This window comes from Pinus tabuliformis, chromosome 7 (genome assembly GCF_031772625.1).
Source record: "Pinus tabuliformis cultivar Carrire ecotype Pingquan chromosome 7, CPIR1, whole genome shotgun sequence".
In the NCBI taxonomy this organism is placed as follows: Eukaryota; Viridiplantae; Streptophyta; class Pinopsida; order Pinales; family Pinaceae; genus Pinus; species Pinus tabuliformis.
In genome coordinates, this window is record NC_142293.1 from 1,381,531,151 (window position 1) to 1,381,549,583 (window position 18,433).

The window sequence follows — 18,433 nt, forward strand, 5'->3', positions numbered from 1 at the left end:
AGTTGTTGATGGTTCAAAGTGAGGTAGACTTTCACTCCTACCAAAGTTGTTAGCTCAAAAAAAGATGAACTCTTAACCAATTTGAAATCCATTTAAGTATTATTCCATTCTCAATAAAAACATAAAAAAAACCAATATCCCTTCCGGTCACCACTAAATCATATATTTCTTAATATTATTTAATTTTAATATATAAATAAAAACATATACCACTCCATGTTACAAATTTAATTATTACCATCTAAACATCATTTTGAAACAAATTTAATTTATTACCATCCAAACATCATTATTACCATCTAAACATCATTTTGAAACAAATTTAATTTATTACCATCCAAACATCATTTTGAAACAGCTCAGTTTTGAAGAGGGTCTCTCTCCAAGAGAGAGATAATACCTTGTATTGAAGTACATATTTTGAATGGCTAAGAATCATTCCACAGCTTTTACCATTAAAATTATATTACATTTTAAATTAGGCTAAAGAAAAAATTAAAAAATATTCATAGTGTAAAGAAAATTATAACTTTTTGTTGATGGTATATTTAAAGATCCAATCATTATGAAATAAAATTAATTATTAACTTTATTCGATATCAATTGGAAGCATAGAATATACAATGAACATAAATATAACCTTAAGAAATAATAATTTAAACTATAACAACTAAACGAGAAATGTAAAATTTTGCATTTTGCTGATAGTTTTTTGGACTGTTTTATTTTTTTTTTACTGAAATCTTATTTTCTGACTAGATTATGCTTTTCATCTCATCTAGATACTTTTTGGCTCAGATCTATATTTTAATCATATACAAAACTACATGTTAATGTACTCATCTGTCTTATTATATATCTTATATAATAAAATTATGCTTTTTTCGACTTGGAAAAAAATAAACGAATATTCAATCAAATCCTCCAGTGCAATTTTACATAACGAATTTGTACAAAGAAATAATTACCATAAATCAACGAATATTAAATCAAATCCTGCATTGTAATTTCACACAAAGAAATAATTTATAGAGCAGGAAACAGTAGATCAAACCATGCCCAACCAAGAATTCACAAACGTTCGATGATGGTCAGGAACAGGAGCCAAATTCAGATAAATTCATACAAAAATCATATTTATATTAATCATATAAGCACATGATTTTTTCCCAGATCTCCCGCTGTTACTGCCAAATAAAAGGAGAAATGTATAAAGATTTTTCCCCAGATCTGCCGCTGTTACTGCCAACTAAAAGAAATAATGTATAAAGAAATCCCAAGATAGTGGCATGCCTGCCTACAAGATAGGGCTAATGTGAAAGAATAATGTGACCCCATGCTCTTTACGCTTGCTCGGGGCACACTACACTGCAAAAAACATATCACGGGAAACTTCAATCTGTCGAAATCCCAAATGGTATTTCGTCCAGGAAACTGCCATTAACAATATATAGCAGTGGACAGAAGAAAAAACCAGAAATTACAGGGCTTCAGTAATATCTTCGGCTGGACCTCCATACTGGAAACCATGTTCGTTCCTGCAATTCTGACTGGTAAGATATCACGAACATCAAGAACAGCAACAACAAACCCACTCCCCACGGGGAGCTCCCTGCCCTGTGGATTGTGTTGGCCTCCACATTGGCGAAGGGAAAAGAGGGCTTCTCCGCTGCAGACAACCAGTGGACTGCCAACAGTATCAGAACTGGAGACGCCATTAGAAAAAGCTTGAGCTGATCCATGACGCTCTCATATGTGGATTCATAGCTCATGTACCATGAAAATAGCAGAAACACTAGAGCTATTATCAGAAGGAAAAACAGATGATGAGGAGGGGCTGAAGTTCCATAAGAATCCCCTCTGGTCATGTCTCTGGCATGTGCCCCTGGTCTCACTGGCAACATTCTGATGTTGTTTCTCTCAGAGGTATGGGCAACACAGGCCGGAACTCGATAATTGTGGGCTCTGGCTGTACCAGAGATTCCAAAGCTTGAAAACAGAGAAGAAATGCATAAGAAATTTGCAGGTACAGAGGTCCTATATAAACTTATCTGGACAATCTCATACAGGGGAATCGCAGGCCAATGAAGAAATTGATGGGCGGGCAGCGCAAGAAAGGAATCTTAAGCCCACCGTCCTGTAAAGCGACGATGAGAATTTGCTACGCCCCTTTGCCACTTTCGACGGTGAACGAGACCTTTCTGCGCCAATGCGCTCAAGTTTTATTCCATGACATGACTTTAGCTTTGATTTGGGTGGCTAAAGAACACGTCTCAGGCACAGATAGGTGGCAAAAAAGTGACAGGTGGGAAAGTGTGATTCTTTCCTTCAATGGACCAAAAGTTGAAGCAAAGCTTTAGAAAATGCACGGTTGTACAGGATCACCGTCATAACGGGATTGCCCCTTGTGCTTTCGAAATGGTTGAGGGTTAAAATATAATTTAATGTAATATTATAATATTATTAATAAACTATTAAAATGTTATATTGTGATATTGTTAATTCTTGAAGTTAGGTGTTAAAGAATATTATAAAATTAATAAAAAAAATGTAGTATATCGTTAATGTTTGTTTGTTTTGTTTTTTAAAGAAAAACCAACGGTATTATATTAAAATATAACTGATTATTTTTATATGGTTCATGAGTTAATCGGTCACCATATAAGTATCGATAAATGTTATTATATTAAAATATAACTGATTATATATATAGTATCCATAAATGTTATTATATTAAAATATAATTGATTATTTTTATGTAGTTTATAAGTCAATATTTCACCATAGAAGTATCGATATATGTTATCAAGAATAGTTACATTTCAAAAAATTTACAAAAATTGTCAAACATTCGATTTAAAGTTGCAGAGAATTTCGAGATAATATTTGAGATATGCATGTTAGATATGCTTAATATTATGAGTTGCAAACTTAACATGAAACATGTACATGATCCATACGATAAATATATCTATCAAAACTAGAGGCCTTAATGCATAAAATTGATCCAAGAGAAAACAACAACATTCTTGTGCCAATGTCCCAAAAAGATCATCCTGTCAGACGTAAAGAAGTGTAGAAACAGAGATCATAGTCATGATATCGAAAATACCACCTCCAGAATGAAATCATTGAATGCCAAGCACCAAATGAATCATATATAGGAGAATTTACCTCTTCACTATATATTGTTGTTAACAAAGTATGAATAATACATCTCATCGAATGGCAGCTTGAAACCATCTTTTTACAGCTTGTCAGCAACAATGTTGAATTCCCGGTGTGTATGAGAGAAAGTCACCTCCTTGAATTGTTCAATAATCACCTAGGTCCTCCTCATTTAGCTATATAAGAGAGGCAAATTGAAAGTTGTATTTTTTGATGCCCAATCCGCCAATGTCTAAGAGTCGTTGAATACCTCCAACATCTCTACATCAAACCTTCGAGCACAATATAATAAACCCAATAGAGAAAAAACTTATGCGTGAGTGTTAGACCCCTTGCCACCATTCCAAATCAAATGATACAGTGTACCTAACAATAAAGATATGTATGCACTACATCCACACATCACCTCCTTTGCGGCTCCATAAAAAAACCCACACTGAATATTATATGAGATAGACAAAGGAATGATATGCCTCACTTATGATACTTTGCCTCCAAACCCCGCTTCTCTCTAAAAAGCCACAATCCTAATGCACAAACTCCTAATATTAGGATTAATGTTCTCAAATATAAAAGAATTGTGACTCCTCCAAATACCCCACATTATATATAATGGAAGAGGAACATGCTCTTTGTAATATATAATCCAATCTCAACGACAATCTTCCACTGAAGAGCAATTCTAATCTGCTTGCATATTCAACAAATTTATAACTCCTACCCATATTGTTTTGGCAAATGTACACCTCAAAAATAGATGGATTGAATCCTCATATGCCTCCATACATAATATGCAACATCCAGGACCAACAAAACCCCTCCGACACAGGTTGTCCCAAGTTAGAATCCTTTTTTTCAAGACCAACTAGTCGAAGGCTTGGTTAGAATATTCCATTTCCAGATATGCAAGAGCCATCTCCAAGAAACCAAATGGTGAGGAGAAGGAGAAATGAACCAATATGCCTCCTTTACCAGTAGTTGTCCCTATACCACATTACCAACCCACACAAATTTTTCCTCATCATCATTAAGAGTGATGCCCGCAAGTGCAAGGTCATATACATATCTATTCCATCTAATGCCATGTACTCCATATAAACCAATGTTGTTTGCCAACATCCACTTGAGGTGAGTGAAATCATCATTTACAACAATCTATTTGATATAGTAAATGCCGAGATTATGTATCCTCTGAAGAAGGTCCATTGGAAGTGTGTGCTCCCCCATGAATCCACAAACTGGGTCTAATCCTATTTCAATATTTGTGCCATTTCCAATTTTCCATTTGATATTTCTCAAAAGCCACAGACCAGTTTTCATGAAACTCCTCCATATATATGAGATGACACATGCTATATGTGCCCCAATCTTAATCCATTGCAACATAGATCGATTTTGGAGATATTTAGTTTTTATGATACGTTGCCACAAACTATCCCCATTCAGTGCACACCATAAAATCTTCATCAATAAAGCCCAACTCAATATCTCAAGATCCTTGATGCCCCAACCACCATCTTCTTTCCTTTGAGATAAAACCTTAAGACAGTCCAAATGAAGCTTGTGTTACTCAAATTTCCTCCCAAATAAAGTTAGATATAATAGATTTGATCACGTTGATGATTTTTTTTGGTAGAAAGTAGAGATGAAGCCAATATATCAAAATTTTCTGAAGGATTGCCTGTACCAAAATCAATCAACCTACCAAAATGAGTCATCTGTGTTCCCATGATTTTATTTTGTGTTGAAATTTCTCGATAAGCCACTGCTAGTATTTTATACCATAGTTGTTTAGTTTTATCATAAATACAAGGTATTTAAATCCAAAATCGATGGAAGAGGACACTACCTGAAAAATATCAACAATCTCCATAACTAAATCACCATTGGGGGAAGAAGAAATCAAGAAGCATTCAAAGTTGTTCATGAGGAGCCTAGAGGCATTACCAAAGAGACAAATGATATTATATAAATTTATCCATTTCAAAAAAGATATTTTTTTCCAAAAATAAAAACGTTGTTGGAAAATATAAGATGAGTAGTCTGTATACGTCTAGGAATGCGCACAACTGAAAGAGTCCTGCTGATATGAGCCCCAATAATTAATATGCTTAAAACCTCTATGAAAATAATGAAAAGAAGAAGGGACAAAGCACATCCCTACCGAAGACCCCGGGATTCCATGAAGAAATTAGTAGTTAAGCCATTTACCAAGACCCCAAAATTTTCAAATGTAACACAAACCACAATCCATGAAATATCTCGTAGTAAAATACCAATCTTATGTAGAACCAACCACAAGAATGTCTAGTCTACGCAGTGGAAAACCTTGTGGAGATCGAGCTTCATAAAAATCGTGCACTTTTGGATATATTTCTCGAGCCATAACTCTACTTTCATTACTTTGATCTCTAAGGTTTCACATGCTTCCACCTTTTCATATTATCGACCCATCTCGCTATGCAACACTTTTTATAAACCGATTTCTTAAATTATAGTGAACAAATTAAAATCCACTCTGCCTATTGGCTTTGCACCAGAGTAATTTGGCTTCCTTAAACAGAGGAAAATACATGATGCAATTACTATTGCTTAGAAGCCCTTGGTGTACTTCTTTGTAACATGGTCAAAGATAACATTCTTTGTCTGTTCTTCTTCTATATCAAATAAAAAAATTCTTCTAGTTTTCTTAGCAACATGGATGGATGGTGTCACTAGGATAAACTTGTCCATGCTGCCACTCTTAGATATGGTTCTTAATTGTAGGATGTTTTAGTTGCAAGTCAATCATGTTAAGTATGGGATGAATGCAATGTTGGATGGTGGAGATTAAAAATAAAGACGAGGATTGAACATATCTTCACCATTTGATGCCGATATAGTCTTACTAATGCCCAACTTCATTTATTTTCCTCCAAAATGAATAAGAAATAAATCCAAAGAAAACCTTGAAAATTCCCCTTTTATTAAATATTCTACAAATTAATTGACATGTTCTATAATTTTAGAAAGTCGGGTCAGAACTTCAATTTTTTTTGTTTCCAAAGGCTCCTAACTAGGTTCAGGACTAATAATGCTAGGGATAAATTAGGGGTCAACACTGAATAATTCAACATTAGTGCCAATAAAAATGGGTCTCGCCTATCCATACTCAGGGTCGAAAGTTTCAAATGATTTCATTGAACTTCGAATTGGACTGACCTATCGAATTCACCTAGATCTCTGTGCTCTTAATTGGAGTTTACAATGGTTTTTATTTGTTCCGCCCTATTCACCTTGTTAGTGTCAGTCTTTGCAGCCTTCCACCAACGATCAAACATGCTCTTACAAAGTGGTCTTAGGGTGTCAAAGTCAAATTTTGTCGTTTCAGTGAGTCTTCGAGTAAAATTTGGTCATTAGGTATTAGGTCTAGGATTGTTTTGACTCCTTCCTAAGTTTTCCAAGTATTGGTCCATGTCACCATTCGTCTGAGTGTACCATCATTCAAAGAGCTGTCATCATTATTTTAGGTTCCAATGGGTCATTTTACACCTTGTTTGTGCTTCAGTTGTGCTTGGTAAGGCTCATTTCCCTCTCCTAGGGTTTTGAAGGTAATTTTTCTTGGATGGTCAAATCATCAAAAAAACTTGTATCCTAATGCTCATATACCTTCCCCTATCCTTAATATACCTTATTAAACACTTCCCATCATTGATATCTCTCAAATTCATCATTTCCCACAAACCCTAGCCTATTGCTACAATTTGACACTTTTCTAGGTTAGGCCTGTGTTTTGCCCTTTTGGACCCCTTCTCCTCACTCAATCCTTGAAATTCCACTTTCTCCTGCTTCCTAACATCCCTCCATACTTCCCATAATTTTCTCAAGAAATTAGAAGCCCCTCATCCCCTTCATTTCCCTTCATTTCTACAAATCCCCTGTTCCACACATCGGGATAGGTTTTATTCAAATGATGTTTTTGAGCAATAAAAGATGAATTTGACAAAAGTGAGAGAGGTTTTTGTCCACCATAGAACCAAGAAGAAAAAACTCCTTCATTTTTTACACAGGTCTCATGGTTTGGGAGAAATGTCCAAAACATAATTTACCTCAAGAGAGTTGATGCACTTCTGGAGTGAGCTTGGGAAAATCAATATTTCTCCTAGTTAGAGTGACCAAATGACTTGCTTGATGAGTCAAATGATAACCTGACACAGAGATATTTCCAATGAGATATCATGAGCTCAATTTGGAGTTGAGGAAGACCTCCAAAAGTTGACTGAAACAACACTCTGCATTTTAGCAGCCTCATTCTGCACATTTTGACCAGTCTTGGGAGATTGAGCTTTTGATAGGGAAAATGAGCTCCAAATTGAAAAATTCAAGATGTTTTGGAAATTATACTTGACAAGATTTCCAACGTGCTATCCCATGCTCAATTTGGACATCAGGAAGGCAGTCAAAAGTTGGAATGAAGTGGAGATGTGCGTTTAGGAGGTGGCGCTGCATGTCTGAGCTGGGCGTTGTGCGTAGGGAGGTTTCAGCAGTGCAAAATTACACTGCGCTACGCGTTGAGAAGTGGAACTGTGCATTTGTAGTTGGTGTTACATGTTGAGCAGCAAAGACCAAAAAGCCTCCAAACTTCATAAAAACTTCCAAAGAACCCTCTCATCTCTCAAACATGTAAGTGCACTCCCTCTACGTCATCATTGAAGTTGCAATTGAAGTGTTTGAAGGAATTTACCATGACACATGTGAAACCATACTTTCTTCCTCAATTATACCCTAGAAACCATAACCCCTATTATTTCTCCCATAACCTATCACTAAAGCCCTGAACCCTCCCCTATATCACTCCATAACACTCCATATCCCTTTTTTCCTTCATTCCCAAAGTAATACCATAAAACCCTAGCCCCTCTCCCTCATTTCATAGTTCACACCGTCCCACTCATTGTCATGTTTACCTAGTCCACCAAATACCTCACAAGATCACCTCCCCTTCCCTTATTCCTAATCACTCTTTCTCACTCCCTCCATCCCTTTTCTAGGAGTGCATAGCCTCAAAACTTGCAAACATGGATAGGGGAGACATTTATTGCTCATGAAATCTTCAGGGGTCCTCAAATTCCTCCACCAGCGTCTCGTGAATCAGGAGGACCTTCTAGCAATGCTTAGGGAAAGAAAGATGATAAGGCTAAAGAGACTAAAGCCATTGAGGTGCCCGAGACCTACATGAAATATAAGAGGGGCACAAGGAGATTGTTTGCAGCTGATAGGAAAGTGTTTGCTCCATAGGATGTGGAAGGGACCTTGCCTTCTTCATCAACTCATAGGCAAATTCTAGCTCCACAAGATGTGGAAGGGTCTTTGCTTTCTTCATCAACGCAGCAGGTACAGGTGCAACAACTGCATAAAGGGAAAGAAAATATGTTGGAGGAAAGTCTTGATGATGAAGAGGAGAGATATTTTTATTTGATGGAGCATGATGAGCTAGAACAACGTCATATTCATCATGGCATAGAGACAATTGACTTGGAGGCTCAGGATGAAGCAACCAAAAGAAAACATCATCATACAGGAGAAAGAGGCTCAAATCCAAGCATTGATGGACAATTTGGGAGGGCCAAGTATGTCATCACATATTTGGAACAAGAGAAAAAGAAGCTGAGTGACAAGCAGGTCCTCATGGAGCTGGAACTTCTCAAGGTAAAACAACAAAGTGACAAGGAGACACCGATCACTTTATCTCCTATTGAGAAGGAAATTGAGGATGATAGAGAGACTTGGCTTGAGAGAGTCAATTTGCACCTAGAGAAGCTGTTACAGAAGGCCAATAGGGACAACCAGATGATCAGGCACATGGTCTACCATTACAGGACTCGAAACAAAATTTGCAACAAGAGGATCATAAAGATGAAAGCTAGGCTAAGGTGGGCTCTAAATGGAAAAAAAGAGGAGGATAGGCTTAGGTTGCTTGCTGAACCTTCCTTGGCTCATCAAGATGCTTGATGGTGGTGCTGCTCACCAATTTTGGTCAGGTTTGGAGAAGATTTTGTTTTTTGCAAATTTTGGAAATTGCACACACAGAAAATCTGGCTCAATGCACAATGCCACCGGTGTTGCACTTTTCCTAGGGGCACCCAATGGATAAATGACTTGTATTTTTGGATTCAGAGTGATGAGTACATGCACCCTATGGATTTTCTAAGTTTTTGGGGTAGAACTGGTCCACCAAAAGGTCAAAAAACACCCTAAAAATGACCTTTCTGCCACTTTTTGGACACATAGAAGCAACCTTGGGAGAATCAACTTTTGAGGGGTCAAATGAGCTTCAAATGAAGAAATTACAGGTGTTTTCAAAAGTAGACTTGAAGACCTTTCCAATGAGCTATCATGATCTCAATTTGGATGCCGGGAAGGCCTCCAAAAGGGACCTGAAAGTGGCATTGCGCGTTGGGCCAGTGGCGCTGCGCGTAGGGCAAATTTTGCACAGGATGGCTATTTTTGTATGTTTTGATTGTGTTCATGGATTTTATCTCATGGAGGATGTTCTGCTGATGTAAATGATGACTTGGCTTGTAAATATAATGGATAATTAGTAGTAGAGGGTAGATTAATTAGATTAAAAGTCAATTTGAGCTTAAATGAACCAGTTTTTTCACTTTAAGAGGAAAGTTGTTAAGATGCCTATATTCCAGTTTCTTGTTCAGAGTTGGTTAGATTAGCTCCTCATCTTAGGGATTCGACCCCTGAGGATGGGAGGAGGTTGAAACAAATCCTATATCTTCTTCTTCTTTCTCATTGTAAAGGGTTGGACTCAACTGGATGCTTATGCCTTGATTGTACATCATTTTGTAGTAGTTTAGCAGGAGATTAATAAAAATTGCAGCTATTTCTTTGGGATCCATGTGGTATGAAGTTTAGTTCAGTTTCTTCTCTTGTGATCATATGTTAGAATGTTTTGTGTACTTCATTAATCATTTCATTGCTTCTAAGTGAATGTTTTCAAGTTGATAGGCAGAATTCATAACATCACTGCTCTGCTTTGGGGAAATATTCACCATTATATGTTTTCTACAGTCTAGGAAGGATCCATGGTAATCACATGCTCTTCCTAGCTTCTCACCAGTCTTAAAACACCTCACCCATCAAGCCCTAGAGTGCTAAACCTTATGCCTACCTTGCTGTTATCAGGAAAACTAGTGTCTATGCAGAGCTGCTAGTCCCACTAAGGCTGGTAGCTACCTTAGAAACAAACAAACTAAAAACTACTTTCGTTTTCCTTTATGAGAAATAGATAAGAGGGGAATAAGGAGACCAACCTCTGTCTTGCGCTTGGTTCCTTGCTTGATTCCTCTCCCTTCTGATAGGTCTTTGCTACTCGCTTTCTTGTCTACCCAGCTTCACAGAGCACCTGTAGAATCAAAGCAACATAACACTATCCAAGAACATAGATCTATTATCATAAACAATATAGGACTAGATATATATTGACCACACAAATGCATATAACATCAATCATACAAGAATGTGGAGGAAAACTTGAATAGCTTTATTGATAATCAAGAAAGAGCAAAGAGGATTACAACCAATTGTTTTGACCCAGCATCATCCTCTCAGCAAGAAAGCCCTTCTTCACCTCATGAAAAGCTTAGATCACCCAACACTATGATGTTGCACCAAGAAACCAACAACACTTCCTTACAAGATACAAAATTCCAGCCTCTGGATCTCTGGGATGAGGGATCCATATATAGATGTTTGCAAGGGAGGTGAGTCAGCTTTTGAGATTTGATTAGTGTCCTCTCTCTGATAGTTCTTGATTCCACTTGGAGATTGATGATCTCTTACTCATCCTGGGCGAATGCAGAGAGGCAAGTGTCACAGGAGAAGTTTCTGGAAGATTCCATGCTCCTCCACCTTGCGGATTGACCCTGCCATTTGTCCACTCTCGCCCATCGCACCCCACAGAAGGGTTTTTCAACATGCATCGCACCTACTGTGTGTATTCAGGTGGGATGTAACGCACTTTGACCATGGAGCAGGTGAAATGGTCCAGTTTTGACCAGTTCTAAGTAGTTTTTCATGGAGAACTTCTCGGAGATGCTGTAATCAGTTGACCTTGTTCTTTTAGGGGTTGGACAACACCTTTAGGGACTTAGGAGCCCTTGGTTTATGGACATTTATGAATGGGGTTTCAGTGCCCAAAAATGTCTATAACACTTGCTCCATTGAACACCCTGAAATTTTGACCTAATTCCCTAGTCCTAACTGTCTGGCTCCTCCTGATCCAGTAAAACCTTTTCAAAATCCAATAAAACCTTGTGCTACTATACCTAGCCTAATATCATTTTTCTGATCCAGTCATCTTGGCTGAGATCCTTATGGAGAGAGCCCTCTCCTGGCCTAGTAGGGCTAGCTAGTTGGCTAAGCGTGGTTTGTGGTTACCCTGGCATTGCCTTCCTTCAGCCTGAGGTTCAATCCAGGTGATAACATAGTGGCGACCATGTTGGGGAACGTAGTTTTATGTTCCTCAGCAAAATGTATCAAGTTTAGATATGATTGCTGATGGTGGACAACGATCAGACACCGGAAGGCTGAAATCATTCACCTGGCGACTGTAAATCAATTTCAAGATCAGATCTAAGGGCTCCACTGGAGGATGAACCCGGCCAAAAAAAACATGAAAGGACAATATGGAAAGATCAGGTATTCAATCTGGAATTTCATCCAAGACATTACGTTCTTTTTTATAAATTATTTCTTCTCTTTTCCTGAGAATTTCAAGAAGGCTTTACAAAGTATACTGTATTTGAGAAAATATCCTAGACCTGCATGTGATTCCTTCCCTTTGAAGATTGCGAATACAAAATATTCACATGCCTTTGATCTTGATCAAGACTCTTCTTCTGAATCTTATGATGACCGTCTTCAAACTAATGAGGCTCAAGAGATCAATAATAATTCTAAAACTTTGTATATACTCCTATACCTTGTAAAATTCCAGATAGAAATAAGCCTCTAATTTTACCTCATATATCCCATGCTTTCCCTAAAAATTATTACCTATATCTACCAAGATTTGATGGTGAATGTGACAACATCATTGTTGAGAGACATGTACTGAATTTTGAGTCTTTTCTTGACCTCTTTTGAAGTTGATGAAGAGGATGTCAGTATTAGGCTTTTTGCTCTTTCTTTGCAAGGAAAAGTCAAGAGTTGGTTCAAAACCCTGCCTAATGTGAGCATCTCAGATTTCCAGCAGTTCGTCAAAGTTTTCCTCGACAAGTGGGTGGTAAGACAAAACCCTTTCTTGATTCTAGAAGAGTATAACTAGCTAAAAAGACAGCCAGGGGAGATAGTACAACAATTTTCTACCAGATTTAACCAAGCTTATTGTTCGATGCCTCTTAATATAAGACCTCCTCCTGATTCAGCTCTCTTTCATTATCCGGAAGCCTTTGATCCGGAAATGGAGTTTCAACTGAGAGAAAGGAACCTTGTAACACTTGAAGAGATGCAAAACAATGCAGTAGATGTAGAGGCTAATCTGCTGATCAGAAGGGAAAAGTTAAAGGAAGAAGAGAGGAAGAACATAGATCTAGAGGAGTCGACATCTTTAGAGGTAAAGCTTGACATTTTGGTAAGTGTAGTGGAAGAGATGATGCAAAAGATCACCACAAGGAATGAGCATGATGTTCAAGACCATGGTTCACTGATTGAATAAAAACAAGTGGCTGATCCAAAACATTTCCTTTCTTATCCCAGTTGTCATAGATCTGATAATGATTGTTTTATAGATCAGCTTGCAGAAGAGAGATCTGTTGATTTGACTTGTATGCTAGATGATGTGTTTTACACTGATGATTTGCCTAAGTTTGATCAGTATGATGATGATTATGTTCTCCAAACAGAAGCTAGTATTGCAGACAAAACAACAGTTGGTTTGTGGAAGGAGGAAGTTCACTTTCAACAACTTGGTGATCAGCTGATGCATATCAGCTATGGAAGTGAGGAAGAAAGTGCAAATTTTTTTGAAGTAAGTGAAGGATCTTTGCCTCTTTGTTTTACTTCGTTTCAGTTCATTAGAGACAACTTTTGTGCAATAAGAAATCAACTGTCGATAAGTTTTGATCTAGACCATCTATAGGGCAATGAAATACTTGTTCAAGACTTCTCATATCTAGATTTGCAGCCCCTGAATGCCATTGAATGTCAGGTTGCAGATGAAGACTTGGAAGCTGGAACATATGATCAAATGATGCAAGATGATTCTATACCATTATGTTTTGAATCATTTCAGTTTTTGAAGGGAATTTGCATTGTATATCTTCAATAAAGGATGAACAGCCTGTAGAAAATCATGCAATCTCATTGGAACCAATAGAAAATGGGTTGCAACAGTATTTTCAAGTTTTTCACAATCCAATAGCTAATTTGTTGGATGATATCTGCAGTCAAAGTCCTTCTCCATTAGATAACTTTGAGGTTGAAAAAAGTATTGATACAAACTTGATTCGACAACCAGTTTCTTTGTCATTTTCAATAGGAGTCTCGTAAAAAAACTTAGATGAAAGTTTGCATTCATGGTATGAGGAGAAGAAAAGTAATCCATTGGATGAGCTAAGTCCCAGTGCGCATGAATTTCAAGATCCTCATGCAGTATTTTTGGACTCTGATAGAGAATCCATATTATTCAATTTGGGAAAATTTAGATATGTTTACAAGTTTTCATGGGAGTTGCATTTCAATACTTCTTTCTTCTTTCTCATAAACAATCACTTGTGGAATTCAAACAACAGCCATAATTCTTACTTGGTTGTTTCATTTCACTTGATCAGGTGATGAATGGAACATTTAGAGTAGGTTTTATTGAATAAGCTCCATTTTGAGCATCTTTTCCAGTTTGTTAGTTGTGTTTTAGTATCGAGTTAGTTTTTAGTTGAGTAAAAGTCAGTTTGTGTCTTTGAGTCATCAGTATTTAGTCATGTATTTCAGATTGAGGTTTGTTTTTTTGTTTTTTGTTTGTTTGTTTGTTTGTTTGTTTGTTTTTGTTTTTTTTTCTTTTGTTTTTGTTTTGTTTTTTTTTTTTTTTGGTTTTGTTTTTTGGTTTTGTTTTTTTGTTTTTTTTGTTTTTTTTTTTTAACTCCATGCCCAATGGATAAGGCTACTTGGTCTACAGTGTTCTTGGCACCTCCAAGGAGCTACGATCCCCAATGGAGCCAATGTTAATGTCAGTATTTGCAGCCTTCCACCAGCGATCAAACATGCTCTTACAAAGTGGTATTAGGGTGTCAAAGTCAAATTTTGTCATTTCAGTGAGTCTTCGAGTAAAATTTGGTCATTAGGTATTAGGTCTAGGATTGTTTTCACTCCTTCCTAAGTTTTTCAAGTATTGGTACATGTCACCATTCGGTTGAGTGTACCATCATTCAAAGAGTTGTCATCATTATTTCAGGTTCCAATTGGTCATTTACACCTTGTTTGTGCTTAAGTTGTGCTTGGTAAGGCTCATTTTCCCTCTCCTAGGGTTTTGAAGGTAATTTTTCTTGGATGGTCAAATCATCAACAAAACTTGTATCCTAATGCTCATACACCTTCCCCTATCCTTAATATACCTTCTTAAACTCTTCCCATCACTGATATCCCTCAAATTCACCATTTTTCCACAAACCCTAGCCTATTGCTACAATTTGACACTTTTCTAGGTCAGGCCTGTGTTTTTCCTTTTTGGACCCCTTCCCCTCACTCAATCCTTGAAATTCCACTTTCTCCTGCTTCCTAACATCCCTCCCTACTTCCCACAATTTTCTTAAGAAATTAGAAGCCCCTCATCCCCTTCATTTCCCTTCATTTCTACAAATCCCCTGTTCCACACATCAGGATAGGTTTTATTCAAATGATGTTTCTGAGCAATAAAAAATGAATTTGACAAACGTGAGAGAGGTTTTTGTCCACCATAGAACTAAGAAGAAAAACCTCCATTTTTTTACAAGTCTCATGGGTTGGGAGAAATGCCCAAAACATCATTTGCCTCAGGAGAGTTGATGCACTTCTGGAGTGACCTTGGGAAAAACAAGATTTCTCCTAACTGGAGTGACCAAATGACTTGCTTGATGATTCAAATGCTAACTCGACATAGAAATATTTCCATTGAGCTATCATGAGCTCAATTTGGAGTTGGGGAAGACCTCCAAAAGTTGACTGAAACAACACTATGCATTTTGGCAGCCTCATTCTCCACATTTTGACCAGTATTGGGAGATTGAGATTTTGACAGGGAAAATGAGCTCCAAATTGAAAAATTCAAGATTTTGGAAATTAGACTCGACAAGCTTTCCAACGAGCTATCCCACACTCAATTTGGACATCGGGAAGGCAGCCAAAAGTTAGATTGAAGTGGAGATGCACGTTTAGGAGGTGGCGCTGTGTGTCTAAGCTGGGCGCTGCATGTAGGGAGGTTTTAGCAGTGCAAAATTACATTGCTCTGTGTGTTGAGAAGTGACACTGCAAGTCTATAGTTAGTGCTGCGCGTTGAGCAGCAAAGACCAGAAAGCCTCCAAACTTCATAAAAACTTCCAAAGAACCCTCTCATCTCTCAAATAAGTAAGTGCACTCTCTCTACCTCATCATTGAAGTTGCAATTGAAGTACTTGAAGGAATTTACCATGACAAATGTGAAACCCTACTTTCTTCCTCAATTATACCCTAGAAACCCTAACCCCTATTATTTCTCCCATCACCTATCACTAAAGCCCTAAACCCCTCCCCTATATCACTCCATAACACTCCATATCCCTTTTTTCCTTCATTCCCAAAGCAATACCCTAAAACCCTAGCCCCTCTCCCTCATTTTCATAGTTCATACCCTCCCACTCATTTTCATGTTTACCTAGTCCACCAAATACCTCACAAGATCACCTCCCCTTCCCTTATTCCTAATCACTCTTGCTCACTCCCTCCATCCCTTTTCTAGGAGTGCACAGCCTCAAAACTTGCAAACATGGACAGGGGAGACATTTATTGCTCATGACATCTTCAGGGGTCCTCAAATTCCTCCACCAGCGTCTCAAGAATTAGGAGGACCTTCTAGCAGTGCTCAGGTAAAGAAAGATGAGAAGGCCAAAGAGACTAAATCCATTGAGGTGCTCGGGACCTACATGACATATCAGAGGGGCACAAGGAGATTGTTTGCAGCTGATAGGCAAGTGTTTGCTCCACAGGATGTGGAAGGGACCTTGCCTTCTTCATCAACTCATAAGCAAAATCTAGCTCCACAGGATGTGGAAGGGGCTTTGCTTTCTTCATCAACACAATAGGCACAAGTGCAGCAGCTGCATAAAGGGAAAGAAAAGATGCTGGAGGAAAGTCTTGATGATGAGGAGGAGAGAGATTTTGATTTGATGGAGCATGATGAGCCAGAACAACATCATATTCATCATGGCATAGAGACAATTGACTTGGAGGCTCAGGATGAAGCAACCAAAAGAAAACATCATCATACAGGAGAAAGAGGCTCAAATCCAAGCATTGATGGACAATTTGGAGAGGGCCAAGTATGTCATCACATATTTGGAACAAGAGAACAATCAGTTGAGTGACAAGTAGGTCCTCATGGAGCTGGAACTTCTCAAGGTAAAACGACAAAGTGACAAGGAGGCACCAGTCACTTTGTCTCCTATTGAGAAGGAAATTGAGGATGATAGAGAGACTTGGCTTGAGAGAGTCAATTTACACCTAGAGAAGCTGTTGCGGAAGGCCAATAGGGACAACCAGATGGTCAGGCACATGGCCTACCATTACAGGACTCGAAACAAAATTTGCAACATGAGGATCAAAAAGATGAAAGCTAGGCTAAGGCAGGCTCTAAAGGGAAAAAAAGAGGAGGATAGGCTTAGGTTGCTTGCTGAAGCTTCCTTGTCTCATCAAGATGCTTGATGGTGGTGCTGCTCACCAATTTTGGTTAGGTTTGGAGAAGATTTTGTTTTTTTCAAATTTTGGAAATTGCACACACAGAAAATCGGCTTAGTGCTGCGCTTTTCCTAGGGGCACCCAATGGAAAAATGACTTGCATTTTTGGATTCAGAGCGATGAGTACATGCACCCTATGGATTTGGTAATTTTTTGGGGCAGAAATGGTCCACCAAAAGGTCAAAACACACCCTAAAAATGACCTCTCTACCACTTTTTGGACACACAGAAGCAACCTTGGGAGAATCAACTTTTGAGGGGTCAAATGAGCTTCAAATGAATAAATTCCAGGTGTTTTAGAAATTAGACTTGAATACCTTTCCAATGAGCTATCATGAGCTCAATTTGGATGTCAGGAAGGCCTCCAAAAGGGACCTAAAAGTGGCACTGCGCATTGGGCTAGTGGCGCTGCACGTAGGGCAAATTTTGCACAGGATGGCTATTTTTCTATGTTTTGACTGTGTTCATGGATTTTCTCTCATGGAGGATGTTTTACTGATGTAAATGATGACTTGGCTTGTAAATATGATGGATAATTAGTAGTAGAGGGTAGATTCATTAGATTAAAAGTCAATTTGAGCTTAAATGAATCAGTTTTTTCACTTTTAGAGGCAAGTTGTTAAGATGCCTATATTCCAGTTTCTTGTTCAGAGTTGGTTAGATTAGCTCCTCATCTTAGGGATTCGACCCCTGAGGATGGGAGGAGGTTGAAACAAAGCCTATATCTTCTTCTTCTTTCTCATTGTAAAGGGTTGGACTCAGCTGGATGCTTATACCTTGATTGTACATCATTTTGTAGTAGTTTAGTAAGAGATTAATAAGAATTGCAGCTATTTCTTTGGGATCCATGTGGTATGAAGTTTAGTTCATTTTCTTCTCTTGTGATCATATGTTAAAATGTTTTGTGTACTTCATTAATCATTTCATTGCTTCTAAGTGAGTGTTTTCAAGTTGATAGGCATAATTCATAACATCACTAATCTGCTTTGAGGAAATATTCACCATTATATGTTTTCTACAATCTAGGAAGGATCCATGGTAATCACATGCTCTTCCTAGCTTCTCACCAGTCTTAAAACACCTCACCCATCAAGCCCAAGAGTTCTAAACCTTATGCCTACCTTGCCCCATTGAACACCTTGCAATTTTGAGCTAATTCCCTAGCCCTAACTGTCTGGCTCCTCTTGATCCAGCAAAACCTTTTCAAAATAAAATCAAACCTTCTGCTACTATACCTAGCCTAATATCCTTTTTCTAATCTAGTCATCTTGGCTGAGATCCTTACAGAGAGAGCCCTCTCCCGGCCTAGTAG

General features: G+C 37.9%; 1 protein-coding gene across 1 annotated transcript; it reads right to left on the reverse strand.

Moving 5' to 3' along the window:
- Window positions 1–1,109: 1,109 nt before the first annotated feature.
- Window positions 1,110–2,213, reverse strand: LOC149252792 (uncharacterized). The gene has a single exon (XM_089456722.1). It carries the CDS (start codon window positions 1,902–1,904, stop codon window positions 1,491–1,493), a length of 414 nt encoding a protein of 137 aa, XP_089312848.1. The 5' UTR covers window positions 1,905–2,213; the 3' UTR covers window positions 1,110–1,490.
- Window positions 2,214–18,433: the final 16,220 nt, after the last annotated feature.